Source organism: Artemia sp. Qi Xiang Cuo, chromosome 9, assembly GCF_049724085.1.
Source record: "Artemia sp. Qi Xiang Cuo chromosome 9, ASM4972408v1, whole genome shotgun sequence".
Taxonomy (NCBI): domain Eukaryota; kingdom Metazoa; phylum Arthropoda; class Branchiopoda; order Anostraca; family Artemiidae; genus Artemia; species Artemia sp. Qi Xiang Cuo.
The window spans coordinates 70,351,730-70,367,632 of NC_142802.1; the positions used below are offsets into that span (position 1 = coordinate 70,351,730).

The 15,903-nt window shown below is 36.3% G+C and overlaps 1 protein-coding gene across 1 annotated transcript in view; it reads right to left on the reverse strand.

Moving 5' to 3' along the window:
• LOC148948987 (uncharacterized) overlaps nucleotides 1-14,551 on the reverse strand; it is a 53,339-nt gene extending 38,788 nt beyond the window's left edge. The window contains exons 1-2 of the mRNA XM_089094165.1: nucleotides 14,496-14,551; nucleotides 7,070-7,226 (exon numbers count right to left, since the gene is read on the reverse strand). Coding sequence (XP_088950291.1) covers nucleotides 7,070-7,224 — 155 coding nt within the window. The 5' untranslated portion in view covers nucleotides 7,225-7,226; nucleotides 14,496-14,551. The remainder of the gene's footprint in view (nucleotides 1-7,069; nucleotides 7,227-14,495) is intronic.
• Nucleotides 14,552-15,903: the final 1,352 nt, after the last annotated feature.

Sequence of the window (15,903 nt, forward strand, 5' to 3'; positions counted from 1 at the left end):
GCTGCAAACAGTGCAAATCAGGATATACTACTTTTGAATGCGAAAAATGTGAGCTTTCACTGTACCTTACTGCAAAAACAACTATTTTAAAGCCTTCCACAACAAGTGAAAATGCCCTACTTTTATAGAATTGAGAGGCTAATGTCGTATTTTTACAACATAGTCTAATATTGAAAATTTTGAATAAATAGTGCAAAAATATTTTTTTTGTCAATAGTCTGACCTAGAGATTGCATAGGAGGCGTTGGAGATTTTTCCTAGTATGTGGTCCTATAGTGACCTTTCAAGGGTTAAAACGATTAAGGGAAGCTGTTTTTTTTTAGAAGCTGTATTTAACAAATAAGGGACCTGGTTTTATTACAAATACGGGCGCTTGCGTACAAGTTTCACTCTATGGCTTTTTAGCTTTACTGAATAAGCATGTTGGTATTAATTGTTATTAATATATCAGTGACAAAAGAACACTTCGACCGCCGTATGGACGAGCTGCAGCAGTTAATTTTGAAACTCCAGACAGAGAATAAAGTATTGAAAACTGAATATAAACTGATGAAAACTGACCTACGGTTCTGCGGTCGGAAATGTATGTCAGACGAAACTTTATTCTAGTACATGGTAATGAGGCTACGGAATGAAATGAAAATTTGCGAGATACTGCAGTAACTTTCCTCCAGTTTAAACTCAGAATTAATGATTCGGACCAGCTACGTATGGGTACCATGTATCGTGTTTCTAAGAAAATATCTCCCTCCCAGTCAGGAGCCGGCTCGAGTCTTCGTCGAACTACGCAAAAACAAAAATTCGCTGAGACAATCTAAGAAAACAGGTCCTTCCCAGTCAGGAACCGGCTCGACTCTGCGGCGAACTACGCAAAAACAAAAATTTCCTGAGCCGATCTAAGAAAACAGCTCCCTCCCAGTCAGGAACCGGCTCGACTCTACGGCGAACTACGTCAAAACAAAAATTTGATGAGCCAATTTTTGTTAGCCTTGACACCACGGATCACCCAATCATTATGGAAGAGTGTGGAAGGCTTAAAAAGACGGGTTCTAGTGTGTCAATAGACTTTTCAGCTGAGCTCGGTAGGAGAAGAAAGGAATTGCTAGCGCTCGGTTACAAACTGAAAACATCAAAATCACCAGCTGAAAAGCTCGCAGAGACACGTGTGATCCAGCGAAAAAATTCTCGAGATTCACAGCGGACCAAGTTTTCAGATGACTGCTTTGATCCGCTTAAACTGTCGATACAATATGCCTACGCTGATTCTGGTTCTTAGCGATTTACGTGTGCTCAAGAATTGATTTTTTTTTCTTTTTCTCGTTGATTATTCTGCTTTTATGGTCGATTGGGTAAATTTAAATTAAGGTGTGAAAGTATGATTAATTTATGATAGATTTTACAGCTATAACAGTGGAAATGGGTAAGAATATTATTGTGGTCACTAAGTTATTTACGCTTGCCTAATTGAGTGTTGTGTTTTCCAAACATTTTTCATTTTAATATTTTTCTTGTGCTTTGTATATATTCATGTTTGTTTGCTCTAGTTTTCAATTATCTTCGTTTTAATCGCTTTCAATCGATTTCAATCCAGTTTTCAATCGCTTCGTTTAAGGACGCCACCGCGCTTCTCTACTAGATTTAGGTAAGTTTTGAGTTCCTTCTGTTTGTCCCGGGATACAATACTTTGCCGATAGCCCAAAATAGGTTACAACAGTTAAAAAAAAAATCTTTTTTTGAATCTGGAAAAAAATTTGATCGTTTAATAAGTAATCAAACAGACTATTCTTTGTTTAGTAGCAGTAGGTTTCCTCAAAGTAAATAAACTCAAATAATTAGTAAGGCCCAAAGATGCTCTGAATCTCAGCTCAATGTAATTCAGCCTAACTGTCAAGGATTATGTTCGTCACTGACAGATATAACGACCATGTGGTGGCAAATTCAGCCCGATGTTATTGGACTATGCCAAACGTTCCTGACCAGTAGAACCGATAGCTTATTGGATATCCCTGGATACACTTCGAAATGCACAGAAAAGATACAAGACTTGGAGGGTTGGCAATCTATACAAAGAGCGGATACCCAGTTTTCGTAAATACCCAACTGACTAGGAACATAGAGGGTGTGTTTGAATCCCTTTTTATCGAAGTGTCTTTCCCTTCACAAAGAAAGGTTATCATTGGAGAAATTTGACGATCCCCATCAGGTTCTGTTTCTTTTTGCATGGATATATTATCGGCAACACTCCAGCAGCTAGAAAAACAGAATCACGATGTGATCATTATGGGTGATTTCAATATCAACCTGGGCCATCCTCTTACTAATAACGCCATGCCCTCAATCTTTAATAAAAAATATTTTCCAAACTTTATCACTACTCTCAGCTTCAGTCATGGTCAGTGATATGTCGGATCATTTCCCCCTATGCACCGTTTTCCAGACAGCAAAGGCAGCAATGTCATTTTTGAAAATTAGAGAGAATGTGCCAATTTTTAACCTATTTTAAGAAAATCTAAGGTAATTAAATGATGAACTGGAGAAAACGAAATGGGATGGTGTTATGGGAAATGAAGACGTGAATGAAGGTTGCGAAGAATTCCATAATATATTTACAATTCTATACAAGGCACATTGTTTTAAGAAAAACCAGCTAAGAGTGGAAAAATGCACCGATAAACCCGTAGGCTACTGAAAGTTTACTGAGATGTATCAACAACAAGCAAAATCTATGGACCCAATAGCGTAACGTGCCGAGTCTATGAATCTTACAAGAAGTCTAGCCTGGAAATTTATGAATCTTACAAGAAGTGCCTACAGTCAATTTTAAGAAAAGCCAAAAGAGACTACTTTAATAAAAAAAACTAGTTGAAAGTGGTAAAGATGAAAGGAAAGTGCCGATGACCATCAATACAGTGCTGCGACCCAAAGACAAGAAACCTGATTTTCCAACAACAATTACCGTTTATGGGAAAACCCTGACTGAACCACTGGAAGCTGCAAAAGCATTTTGTACCTTCTTCAGCAGGATTGGAGAGAAAACAGTGAAGACTGCAACAACCCTAGCCAAATCCCACAAAGATTTTCTGGGCCCAGTGTTTGTCAAGTCAATGGCCGTCCTTCCTGTAAATTCCATGGATGTCTCAATGATTATCAAAACTTGGAAAGGTATATTTGCATCTGGTTATGACTGCATTCACATGAAAGTGTTGAAGACAGTGTTTCCATTCATGTTGAAACCGTTAACACACCTGATAAACATCTCTTTACAGACGGGGGAATTTCCATCCCTCCTGAAAAAAACACGAATTGTCCCATTCCATAAAGTAGGCCTTCAAGATAAGCCGTCCAACTTTTGACCCGTCTCAATTCTCTGAGTGTTACCCGTAGTCTTTGATAAGCCTATGAAGAATCAACTTTATTCGTTTCTCGAAGTAAAGGGATTCTTAAACCAACAGCAATTCAGATTCAGACAAGGACATTTCACAGAATATACGCTGACGTCACTGAGCTTATTTGTGAACAAAGGACTTGACCTGGGACTTGTGCCAGCTGCTATCTTGCTTGACATTAAAAAAGTGTTTGACAATATGGATCATCGAATTCTACTAAGTAAATTAAATTACATCAGAGTTAGAGAAGAGGCTCTGGAATTATTCCAGTCCTACCTTAGGTACCGGTGCATTTACATAGGAGAAGATCCTTTGAATAATATTGTGGTAAACGTCGGAGTGCCGCAGGGATCAATCCTGGGTCCACTGTTATTTCTAGTTGATGTAAATAACCTAAGTCGCGTCCTAAACCCAAATTTCACGATTTCAAGGTGCTGCAAACTGTGCTGTGGTGAAGACACTTCCAAAGACGACAGTGACTTTGATGAAATGGTGGCAGTCGCAGATGAAACTACAATGGGCTCCTGTGATACTAGCATGTCAGCACTCCAGAGTGAACTACAAGTCATCTTGGAGGAAACTTACACATGGATGGATGTAAATCGACTTGTATTCAATGCTGAAAATACGTGTGTCCTCTCCTTTTCAAGTATCGGAACTGTTCATCCAGAAATAACTGGAATTACGACTTCTCGAGGAACGATTCAGCGACCAGAAACAGGTTTTACCAGGTATCTAGCTGTACTTTTAAACGAAAACCTCTACTTTTTATGCCGCTTCCAGGCTCTGGAACTGAAGCTCTCCCGCAATCTAGGCATTATTAGAAAACTGAAGCACACATTTCCACAAAAATCCCTTCGTCTACTTTACAACGGACTTCTGAAACGTCATCTCTAATGTTGTGCAGAAATTTGGCAGTCAATGTTCAAATCCCACTTGAAGAGACTTGATTCAATCCATAGGCATGCACTGAAAATAATTGTAAGCATAGATGACTGTCTCTCTCTTGGTTCATTCTACCGTCTGTCATGCTCAGTTTGTTTTTTTAGGTTCTTTTCCGGGTCACTTCCACCTTCTTTCCACAATCTCTTTAGGTTGACAACTGAACAACATAATCAAAACACCCGATCTGCTTTTGACAGCCGGGTAAGAGGAACACTAACGGTGCCCTCGGATTTTCCCCAAGATGTGACTTGCGCTATAGAGTAGAACATGCTGCCGCAAGATCTGAGATGTAAGAGCTCACTCGGATCCTTAAAAAAATAATTTAAAGAATTACTTAGTGAAAGGTCAAATAATTAGAAGTTAATTTGGATTAAAATAAGTTTAGTATTTAAGATTATTTTTGTTGCTCTATAGTTAATTAGGTGAGGTGATTGTGCTTCCGGGGAGGGAGAAAGAAACCGGATAGTTAAGGTAATAACAAGTAATTGTGGAGGAGGCGTGTGGTTGTCTTGGGAGTGATGTGAGAGCAGTTCTGCATTATAGTGATGAATATTTATATTTATGGGTCTCAACGTTGAATGTGTGACATAGCAGTGTCTTTTATTTTATTTTATTTCGTTTTCCTTTTAAAATAAACCCAATTGATTGATTGACTGATCGATCGGACAAAACTTTTGCGGGGGGGCGGGGGGGGGATCAAACCCCCCCCACCCGGGATACGGCCTTGTTATAGATACACAAGTGGTTGAAGAAAACTGTGCTAGCTGTGTCTGCAAGTAAGGTTCACCATTACTTAACGTTAACTTCCACGTCTCATTAAACTTTTAACATTCCAAATCATTCAAGTAGCGATTTATACTCAAGTCGATCAATCATGTCTTTACTCAAGGAATTTTACCATCAAGGATGTCCAACATATTTCGAATGCCTCGGAGTTATTCTTACGAATAAAAAAAGTCTTTTGGCAGAAAAGTGTCAGATTTTCCTTAATAATACAAAATTGCCGTATTGTCTAATTTTTGTTACTCTAACCGCTGGGACATGGTTCATTCTTTACTGGGTTACAGCTACTCTTGCAACAATATCAGAAATAAAATCGACATCCTTAGGCAAAGAAACGAAGCAAGAATTAAGGTTTGCTGAACTTCCTTGAACACTGACCTCATTTAAGCTTTCAAAAAAAGAAACTATACTAGAGAAATACGTAAATAGTTGCGCTAGATGTATTCAAGTTATGTTAACTTACTCGTCGCGAACGTCCTAAATGATTCTAAATTTTTCAAGTAGAGTTCTACACAAGTCGGACCATTCATGTCTTTACGAATGCATCGGAGTGATTCTTGCGATTAAAAAAAAAGTCTTTTGGCAGAAAAATGTTATATTTCCCTGAATAATACAAAATGGCCATGTTTTTGCGCTTAAAAAGTGTTGAAAAGGAGGCGGGGGTTAAAATGGTCAGGTATATGATAATATCTGAAATCATTCTGTAGTAACAGTGGTGAAATCTATTAGATTCAAAAACTTAATTCTCCTTCTTAGAATCCACATTCTCTTGTAATTCTCTGTGAGGCATTACAAAAAAAAAATCATTAAAAAATCAGAAATTTAGTATCTAAACTTTTCAAACGACATTTAGTGGTAAACAGGAATAAAATAATGAAAAAGAACTTAAAAATTAAAATGGAAATGAAAGAATTAGAAGGAACAATTGTGAATCAAATGGGGAGGGAAAAGTCTCCTGGACTTAGATTATGCTGATGATTTAAGCATCCTAGAGGTTTTGCGAGTTCAGCGTGATAGAATGGGTTTGAAAATTTAATGTTAAGAAGACTAAGTCCCTAAGCCTAGGAATAAATGAAGATAAAGAGGTGACGCTGGGTAATGAAAAGATTGATCAGGTGGGCAGCTTCACTTACCTTGGTAGTATTATCAGTAAAGATGGTGGGAGCAGTGAAGATGTTAAAAGTAGAATAGCCAAGGCTCAGGGTGTTTTTTGACAGTTAAAAAAAGTTTGGAAGAATAGGAAGATAAGTCTGCAAACCAAAATTAGAATATTAGAAGCTACAGTGATAACAGTGGTCAAATATGGCTCTGAAGCATGGGCACTCCGAAAAGCGGATGAAGATTTGCTAGATGTTTTCCAGAGAAATGGGTACCTGGGTACGGGTACCCGGTTGACTGACCGTATTTCAAACAATAGGCTGTACGAAAAATGTGGTTCAATACCGCTGTCTAGGTCTATAATGAAAGAAAGGTTGAGGTGGCTAGGGCACGCTGTGCGGATGAAGGATGACAGATTGCCGAAATTATTTTTTCGGCCAACTGTCTAGGGCTAAACGGAATGCAGGTCGTCCTCGTCTGGCGTGGGAGGACGTCATAAAGAAAGATTTAAAGGAAATGGGAACCTCGTAGGAGGGTGTAAAAGGGAGGCTTTGAATAGATTGGGATGGAGGAGGAGCGTTCGTAGCTGTGTTAGCATCAGGCGTCTTGGTGCTGCGGTGAGTTGTTAGTAGTAGTATTAAAACGATTTGTGCTTACCTAATTCTTCTGTGGGCAGCTGGAGTCCCAAATTCAAGTTCGTCAATTTCCACTATCATTTCTTTTTAATGATTCTATTGCCAATTTAATTTTTTTTTTGTAATGTTTTTTGTAAGCACATCAATATTTTGTTTTAAGCATAATTCTTTAAATACTCTATAAATTAAAATAGTCAGTTTAATAATTGTGGAGTTTATTACCTTGGTCTGGCATTGGAGCCAAAAATCCTGTCCAACTCATGCAGATATTTTGTCAAAGCAGGATCTTCATCAGAAACAGCTGTTTGGACGAAGAAACACATGCAAATAACTGCAAGGACAATCACCAATAAGCCCTTATTGATGTATACTGACATATCTGAAAATACAATACACTTAAATAAAATACCAAGGACATTGAACATGAAATCTGATTGTCTGAACTTGCACAACCATATATTCCTTGACAAATTAGCAAAAATCTCGAATAAATTTTTGATTAAAACGAATTCAGCATACAGTAAATCAGTTTTGGTAGTAATGAGCACCAAATAAAAAAAAACAATAGGAGTGCGAGTAAAAATTCAGCAAAAATTGGCCAAAAACAAATTCACCAAACTGCCTAAGAAAGTGTCGCTTTTCTTTGAAGGTGTTGTCATCCTTGGAGATCGATAGATTATTAAATTTTAAATTTTTATGGACGATAAACTTTGTCAAATTCAGATAGTTATTTTTGGTTATTTATTTTTGCGGCTCAACTTGGCAACACTGAAAAGACTCCAGAAAAAAATCTTAGAAAATTGCGTTTTTAACGTTTGAATAATCCTAACTGGGTCCAGGAGGCAAAATTTTTTTTTTTTTACGGTAATTCAAAAAAGACCTTGAAACCCCTTGAAAAGGTGGTGGATTGAAATGGACTTCAATAACAAACTTCGACTTAGCGAAGCTGTTTAAGAAAAGTAAGGTTTTGTTTGATAAAAATTAATTTGGTTCACAAAAAATCAAATGCAGGGTTCTGAATGTCCACCAACCAGCTAGCAAGATATTATTGATCAAAAAATTAATGTCATATGAAATTAAATCCAACCTAATTTAGCAAAAAGATACAACAACAAAAGGCAAAACGTCACGTTTTGAAGCCGCTAAATTTCCACTGGGGGGGGGGGTGCAATTGCCCCCAACCCCATAGCGAATTACGCTCCTGGCTATGAATAAAAACAATAAAATGAATGATGAGTAGTATATCAAATAGAGCTGAGAATTTCTCCCCTCCAGTGAATTTGTCTGTCTATAAATGTTTTATGGTCAGCTTTTTGTTTATTTAATTCTCTTTTTTACAGTGATGTATCCAGTTAAACTAGTCATCTTAACGTCACTGAAAAGTTCTTGTAGCGTGTAATCTTTTTTTCCGCATGCTGACCAATGGTCTGCGTAGCGCAGGAACTGATCTTCTTATTCTCTGCTTTCAGCCAAGAGGGCAACGCGTGGTTTGGGGCAAATCATCCAAGGATTCCTATGTAGCGGCAAGCTTTTTCGCTTTAAAGATGTTTGGGGGCAAAGGATGATATTCTGCTACTTTATATTTCCGGCGATACCTTACTGATAATAATTCCGGGCTCATAGTTCAAGAAAAGATTAGTAAAATCAAATAAAAGAAATGTATAAGCCTACTTCTCATCTAGTGAAATGCGACACTTTACCTGCAAAAACTCTCTGTTTATCAAATGCCCCCCCCCCCCCAAAAAAAATCTTTTATCCTTGTCCTTCCCACTGGAAATAATTTTTTCGGGCTGAAACTACGTGATATATTTTTAGATTTAAAAAAAAAATATAGAATTTTCTCGGAATTGGTCTGAGTTCTAGTTGATAAGTTTGACTTCCAAAATTTTTTTGGTCAGAACGGTTCAAATAGCTCTATATGAAAAAATTTCTAGGCAGGTAAATTCTATGAAATCTGTTCTGAGAAGATTCTTCTCATTTTGTTGAGGGGGTGTATAAGTTGAACCACCCCCCACCGAGGTAAGCCAATCCAAGTCATATATACTTAGTCAAACTGCTCATTAGTTTGACTACTCAATAGTCAAATTTATAAAGCAAATACAATATCCGTAGTCTCGTCTGGGTCCTTGGCATTTTACTGTAGTCTTTCCTGGGTCTTAGTCTCAAACAGTCCTTGGGGACTGTTTCGTAGAACTATGCCGCTGTTCATCTTGGGGATAAAAATATGTTCGAAATACTTTAAGCTAATCGTTTATGATAAATCTTGGCTAGTGAATTAAAAAAAACAAGTTTTTCGACTGAAAGCAAGGAGAAATGTTAAAACTTAAAACGAACAGAAATTATTTTATATGTGAAGGAGTTTACTCCCTCCTCAAAATCTCGCTCTTTACACTAGTTTTTTTAAGTAATTTTTGAAAAAAATGTCTTATTGTTCTAATGAAACGACCCATGTGTATCAGGAATCGTTCTTAAAGAATTGGGACAAAATTCAAACTTTACCGTAAAGAGCAAGGTATTGAGGAGGGAGCACCCTCCCTCATATACGTAATAATTTCTGTACGTTTTAAGTTTTAATGTTATTCCTTACTTTCAGTTGTAAAAACTTGTTTTTTAATTTAATTTCTGATCGTTTTTTTTAATAATGTCAAGAAATCTGGCTCCACCTCCATGGAAAAATACCTCCTCCCCATGAAAATATCCGCTAGACAATTCAATCTTTGTGAAATTTACCCCGGACAATTACCCTTAACATCTCCACGCTTAAAATTGAAAAAAATTCGGTGTTATATTTTTAATTTTATCTTTTATTTATGCAAATATAGTGAAAAGTGTTTTAAAGTGTTATAAGACAAGTGAATGTATTTTAAAGTACAAAAACGTATATCCATTGTAAATTTGTATTTTAATGTTATATGTTATAGGCCTAATGAATGGGAGCAGCCCCTTGCCGCCGTGGGTAGCTAGGATGAGAATTTTGAAATTGTAAGGTAGATAAAATGTACTAGGAGAAAAAAATTATGTATGTGAGGAATTATAAAAGTGGAAAGCTATGGAACGTCGAGTAAGAGGTAAGATAGATAGGTAGTAAAGTGAAGGAAATAATAGAGAAACAGGGATAAATTAGATTACAAATAAGCAAAGAGTCTTAGATAAAAAAAAAGAAGGAAGAAACAGGATTGATTTTTTTTTCTTTCAGGAGTAAGAAAAGGAAACAATACCCGGTTTGATTCTATCCATTACGTGATGTATCACCACTTATTATTGAGAAAACGAAAAAGAAGGGGAAACGCAGAAAGGAGAACCAAATACCGCTGGGTAAAAGAAAGAAAAGAAGAAGAACTTAAAATATGCATTAGAAAATGATTTTGTATTTTTTCAATATTATAGTCTATTTTTATAAAAAAAATAATAATAAAAAAAAAATCGTATAGGAATTCTGGCAAATTCCCCCAGCAAAGAAATTTCCCCTAAAAAGTTCACCCTCTGGACACCTCCCTCTCCATGGAAAATTCTCCCCGTGGAAAATCCCTCCAGCATAAAACTCACCCCTCCCCAAAAAAAAAATTTGTTTTGCATACTTCCAGACTTCCACTAACAAATGCTATACGTAAGCAATGGCCAAATTTTATAACTTATAGACTTTTCCCTAGGGGCTGTGGTGGGTTGTGTTATCTCCAACGGTATAGTTTTTGGATCAGTGAACTATTTTGAACAAAATGGCTATCTCAAAATGTCGATCGGACGATTTTTGAAAAAAGGTGCGTGGCAGGGAAAATAGTTGCCCTCCAATCTTTTTGGTCACCTAAAATCCCTTATAATTTCCGTTCTAATGATCCCTCTCTCGATATTCTAGCACTGGGCTGATACGATTACCCCTGGGGAAAGCAAAAAAAGGGCATCCGTGATCTTTCTTCTGGCAAAAAAATACAAAATTCAACATTTTTGCAGATAGTAACTTGAAACCTCTACAGTAGAGTTCTCTGATACACTGAATTCGGTGGTGTGATTTTCATTAAGATTCTTTGACTTTTAAGGGGTGTTTCTCCCTTTTTCCCAAAATAGGGTAAATTTTTTCAGGCACGTAGCCCATGACGGGTAACACTAAAATCAATGAAACTTATATTTTTGGAATCAGCATAATAAGTAAATTCTTTTGATATATCTATTGGTATCAATATTCCGTTTTTTAGAGTTTCCGTTATTATTGAGCCCCATCACTCCTTATTTACAGTTCGTTACCACGAACTGTTGGATTTGTTGGCTATATAGCGACGCTATTAACCGACCGTCTTTGAAATGTGTTTCAAAAAGATTCCGGATGGCTTTTATTATTACAGTTCATCCCATTCTAAGGTATTTTACAATAGGTCTATGTTGTTTTTTTTTTTACAATAGGTCTATGTCTATATTTTCGCCGACATTATGTGTCAAAAGAAAGAAAACAAAAATCTGTCCAGTCAAAGGAAAACCCCAAAAAAACAAACTCATTGATGATTTGATTAATAAGTGCCAGCAAATTTGGAAAAATTTATGAGCTTGAGGGACCGAGGTCCCTATTTCTTCCTGCGTATGTCTTTGTTCGTATGCGATTATCCCGCTGTTGAAGTTTTCTTTCAAATTTGTACCCCTGCAAGAAAATTAATCTTGTGCATGTCTCTGCTCTTATAACTAAGAAAATCAATATAGTCACTTTATACTTTGGCTTCGTTTTTTTTTATTTTTTTTTAATCCTTAATCTTTGTTTTGGAAATGCCTTAATCAAAGGAAAAAGTTAATAGTCAATTAAGGGGCGTGACACTAAACACTAAGAAAAAAAAAATGAACATAGTCCAATTGAATTTTTAATGGTTCATTTGATTCTTGAAATGAAAAACCCAAAAATTAATTCAAATTCAGTGAAAATTTTTGAGAGACGCAATTTAGTAGTGCCGAAGTGCACTCCCCATATCCTTTTTGTTGTATAGTAAATTATTTTAACTTTAATGTAATTTTTAGACATCTCTACAAGGTTTCGAATAAAAATATATATTCATTCAGTGGCACCAATTGAGAGGGGGTGGGGCAAACGACCGCTAGATTTTGAAACAATACTACTACTACTGCTACTACTAACAACTAATTGTGATGCTAAGTCACCTGAGGCCAACACAGCTACGCACGCTTCTACTCCGTCCAAATCTTATCAAAGCCTCCCTCTTTACAACCTCCCGAGAAGTTCCCGTTTCCTTTAAATATTTCTTCCGACATCTTCCAACCCCGTTCGGGTACGACCCGCTTTTTGTTTGGCCCCAGACAGTTGGCCGACAAGGACAATCTTTGGCATTTTGGCATCCTTCATCCGCACAACGAGTCCTAGCCAACTCATCCTTTCTCTCATTATCAAATAGTTCGTGGTAACGAACTGTAAGTAAGGAGCGACCCGGCTCTCTAAAGAACTCTATTTTGTAACCGAAACTAAAAAACGGAATTTTGATACCAATAGATACATCAAAAGAATCAAATTTTAATGATGATTTCAAATATATAAGTTTCATCAAGTTTAGTTTTACTCATCAAAAGTTACGTGTCTGAGAAAATTTTCCTGATTTTTGAAAAAAGGGGGAAACACCCCTAAGAACCAAATAACCTTAATGAAAACCACATCGTCAGATTCAGGGTATCAGAGAACCCAATTGTAGAAACTTAAAGCTGTTATCTGCTATAATGTGGAATGTTAAATTTTTGGCTAGAAAAAAGATCACGGAAGCGAGTTTATTTGTTTTTTGTTTGTTTTTTTTTTTTTCAGGGAGGATCGTATCAACCCAGTGGTCCTAGAATATCGTGGGAGGGCGCATTAGAACGGAAATTAAAATTTCTAGTGCCCTTTTTAAGTCACCAAAAAATGGAGGGCAACTAGGCCCCCTCCCACGCTCATTTTTTCCCCAAAGTCACCCGATCAAAATTTTGAGATAGCCATTTTGTTCAGCATGGTCAAAAATATGATAAATATGTCTTTTAGGATGACTTGATCCACCAAAGCCCCTGGGGGGAGGGCTGAAAGTTATGAGCTTTACCCAATGTTTACATATAGTATTGGTTATTGGGAAGTCTACAGACATTTTCAGGGGGATTTTTTCTGGTAGTAGGGGGTCTGGGGTTATGTGGGAGGATCTTTCCACGAGGAAAGTTTTCACTGGGGGAAGGGACATTGCCATGAAGGGGGCACTGGATTTCCCATCATTATTTAAAAACGATCAGAAATTAAATTAAAAAAACAAGGTTTTCTACCGAAAGTCAGGAGCAACATAAAAACTTAAAATGAACAGAAATATTACGTATATGATTGGGTTCGCCCCCTAGTCAATAACTTGTTCTTTAAGCCAGAGATTTTTTTTGTACTTTCATAAGAGCTATTTATTCTAATTAACGGCCTTTGTGATTAAGGGGTCATTTTTAAACAATTGGAACAAAATTTGAAATTTAGCGCAAAGAGCGATGTATTAACTAGGGGGCGAACCCCTAATATACATATTAAAAATATATGAATATAGAAGTTCTTTACGCAAGCTAATTCGTAAGTTAGTTATATTTATTACTAATAAAAACAAAAATAACATGTTCATAAATAAAATTTAATAACTTTCGAGAAAGCCATTTAAACAAATAAAAATAAAATTAATATGCAAATTTTGTTTTAATTATTGATCTACGATGAGCCAAAATCAAAAACTCCATTAATTCAAAAACGTTCAAAAATTAAATTAAAAAAAACAAGTTTTTTTAACTGAAAGTAAGGAGCGACATTAAAACTTAAAACAAACAGTAATTATTCCGTATATGTAAGGGGCTGTCCCATCCTCAGCGCCTCTCTCTTTACGCTAAAGTTTGACTTTGCCTCACAACTTTATTTTCTAAAACAATAAAAACTTTAGCGTAAAGAGCGAGGCGCTGAGGAGGGGACAGCCCCTTCCTTATACGGAATAATTTCTTTTCGTTTTAAGTTTTAATGTTGCTCCTTACTTTCAGTTTAAAAAACTTGTTTTTTTTAATTTAATAGCCTTAAAAAGCAAGATTGAACCACATTTTTCCTACAGTTTACCATTTGAGATACCTTTTTAGTATCTTAATTAGAAAAATCTAAAACAAAAATCCCCCCTTGGTTTTGAAAAATAAAATTTTTTTTGTATCTTTATTAAAAAATTGAAATAAATCCTCACCCATCCCCTACATTTTCGTGAATTGCCACCGCTGTAGTCATTTCTCTGCCATAGGGCACAAGTATGTAATTGGCCAATGATTTTTATTTTCTACGCCCCAAGCTAGAGGTTGCCCATTTTGTGTGCAACAGGTGCCACGAACTACGCGTGCCAGAAGTTTGCCTAGTTTGACGTTAAGTGTGCGCCGCACGTGAGAGGAAATGGCTTACCGTGGCGGAAGCGTGGAGGGCAAGATGGAAGAAAGGGCGCTTACAACTTCTAAATAAGTTGGCGGAGAGTCGGCAACACCACTATTCCAACTCGGTTTTGACTATTTTACCATGAATAGTTGTATTTAGCCCCTCCTAGCTTAGGATGTATTCTTATAAAAAAAAAGAACATTTCATAAAAAATGAGGTATGAGAAATTCTGTTCCGCCAAGTATCGCCAAAAAAATGATTTGTTAAACTTACTTCAGTAGCTTATGCTTACTAAATCCTTCTGTAAACAAAGAATTCTTGGTAGGTACTGCAAGGCAATGAAGGTCTCAGGTCCATTTTTATTCCTCAAGTCAACCTACATTCACCTTCGGCGCAGCTACCCATCCGCTTAAGAATGTTTCCACCAATAAGAGTATCTCTGTCTACAAATATGAAAGACTAAGAGATTATCTTAGACATTTCCATCTTGTATCGTGTAACAGAAAATTAGTTCTGTTATTTTTGTAACTCATTATAAACACCAATTCGTCATGTAGTGGGTTGATGGATTGGATAATCTTTCACCAATTAAAGGGGGGTGCTAATGGTACCACCGAAGACTATTAACAAAAAGCATTTGTTGATTAATACATATGCTAGCTTTTCTTTTTTAGAATTATTTGTTCATTTGGGATCAGTCTTTGCATTTTAGTTTCTTTTTAGTTTATTTGATTGGTGTTTTAAAATAATGCTTTCACCTTCAAAAAATTGTTTTACTAGTAGTGATAGGTGATTCCTTTTATTTTTCACAAAAACTGTCTTAAATAAATTATGCTTATTTTGTCTTTGTTCCTATTAATCTTAAAAATATAACAGATCTTTTCACCAGAGAGTACTGAATTGTGCCATCTTGTGCTGCAACCTGATAATTTTGTCCGTCTAGGGATAGCATGTTATTAAGGGAAAATTCTAAAATACCCAATCAGTCTGAAACTATCAGAAAGAAAATACATAGCCTGCCAGTTTCAGATCCTGCCAGAAAAATTGCCAATGTCTACCATTTTGTGCCACAAAAGAATTAATGTGGTCAAACTAGGCTGAACATGCTGTCGAACGAAATTTTTGGGGCAGCCAAGCAGTTTAAAACCATTAAACGCTACATACATAGCCTCCTAGTTTCAGAGGTCATGCTACCCCGCGGTAGCACGTTTATCCTTAAATGAAAAAGAAGTGTATTTTCAAAGCTGCAGAAGCTCATCTTCAACCAGGATATATTCAAATGTTCACTTTTTAACCCCTCCGAAGAAGTCCAATTTTCCTTTAAATCCTTCATTATGACCTCTTTCCACTCCATTCAGGGACAACTTGCTTTTATTCTGGCAATCTTTGGCAAAATATCATCTTTCATCTTTAGTGCGTCTATAAAATCATTACTCCAGCTTGTTTTTTTTGCCAATTTTTTTTTTTTTATTTATTTTTTTTTTTTTTTTTTTTTTTTTTTTTATTCTCCTAGACAGCAAATCTGTTTAATTCCCACGCTTTTTACAATCTTATATATTTCCAGGGATTATTTTTGGACTTTTCAGACAAACGCAGACCATAAATGAGCATCACATTAAGAAAAAAAAAACATTGTGTCAATGTGAAATCTGAATATGGCCTGCATAATGAAATCTGATCA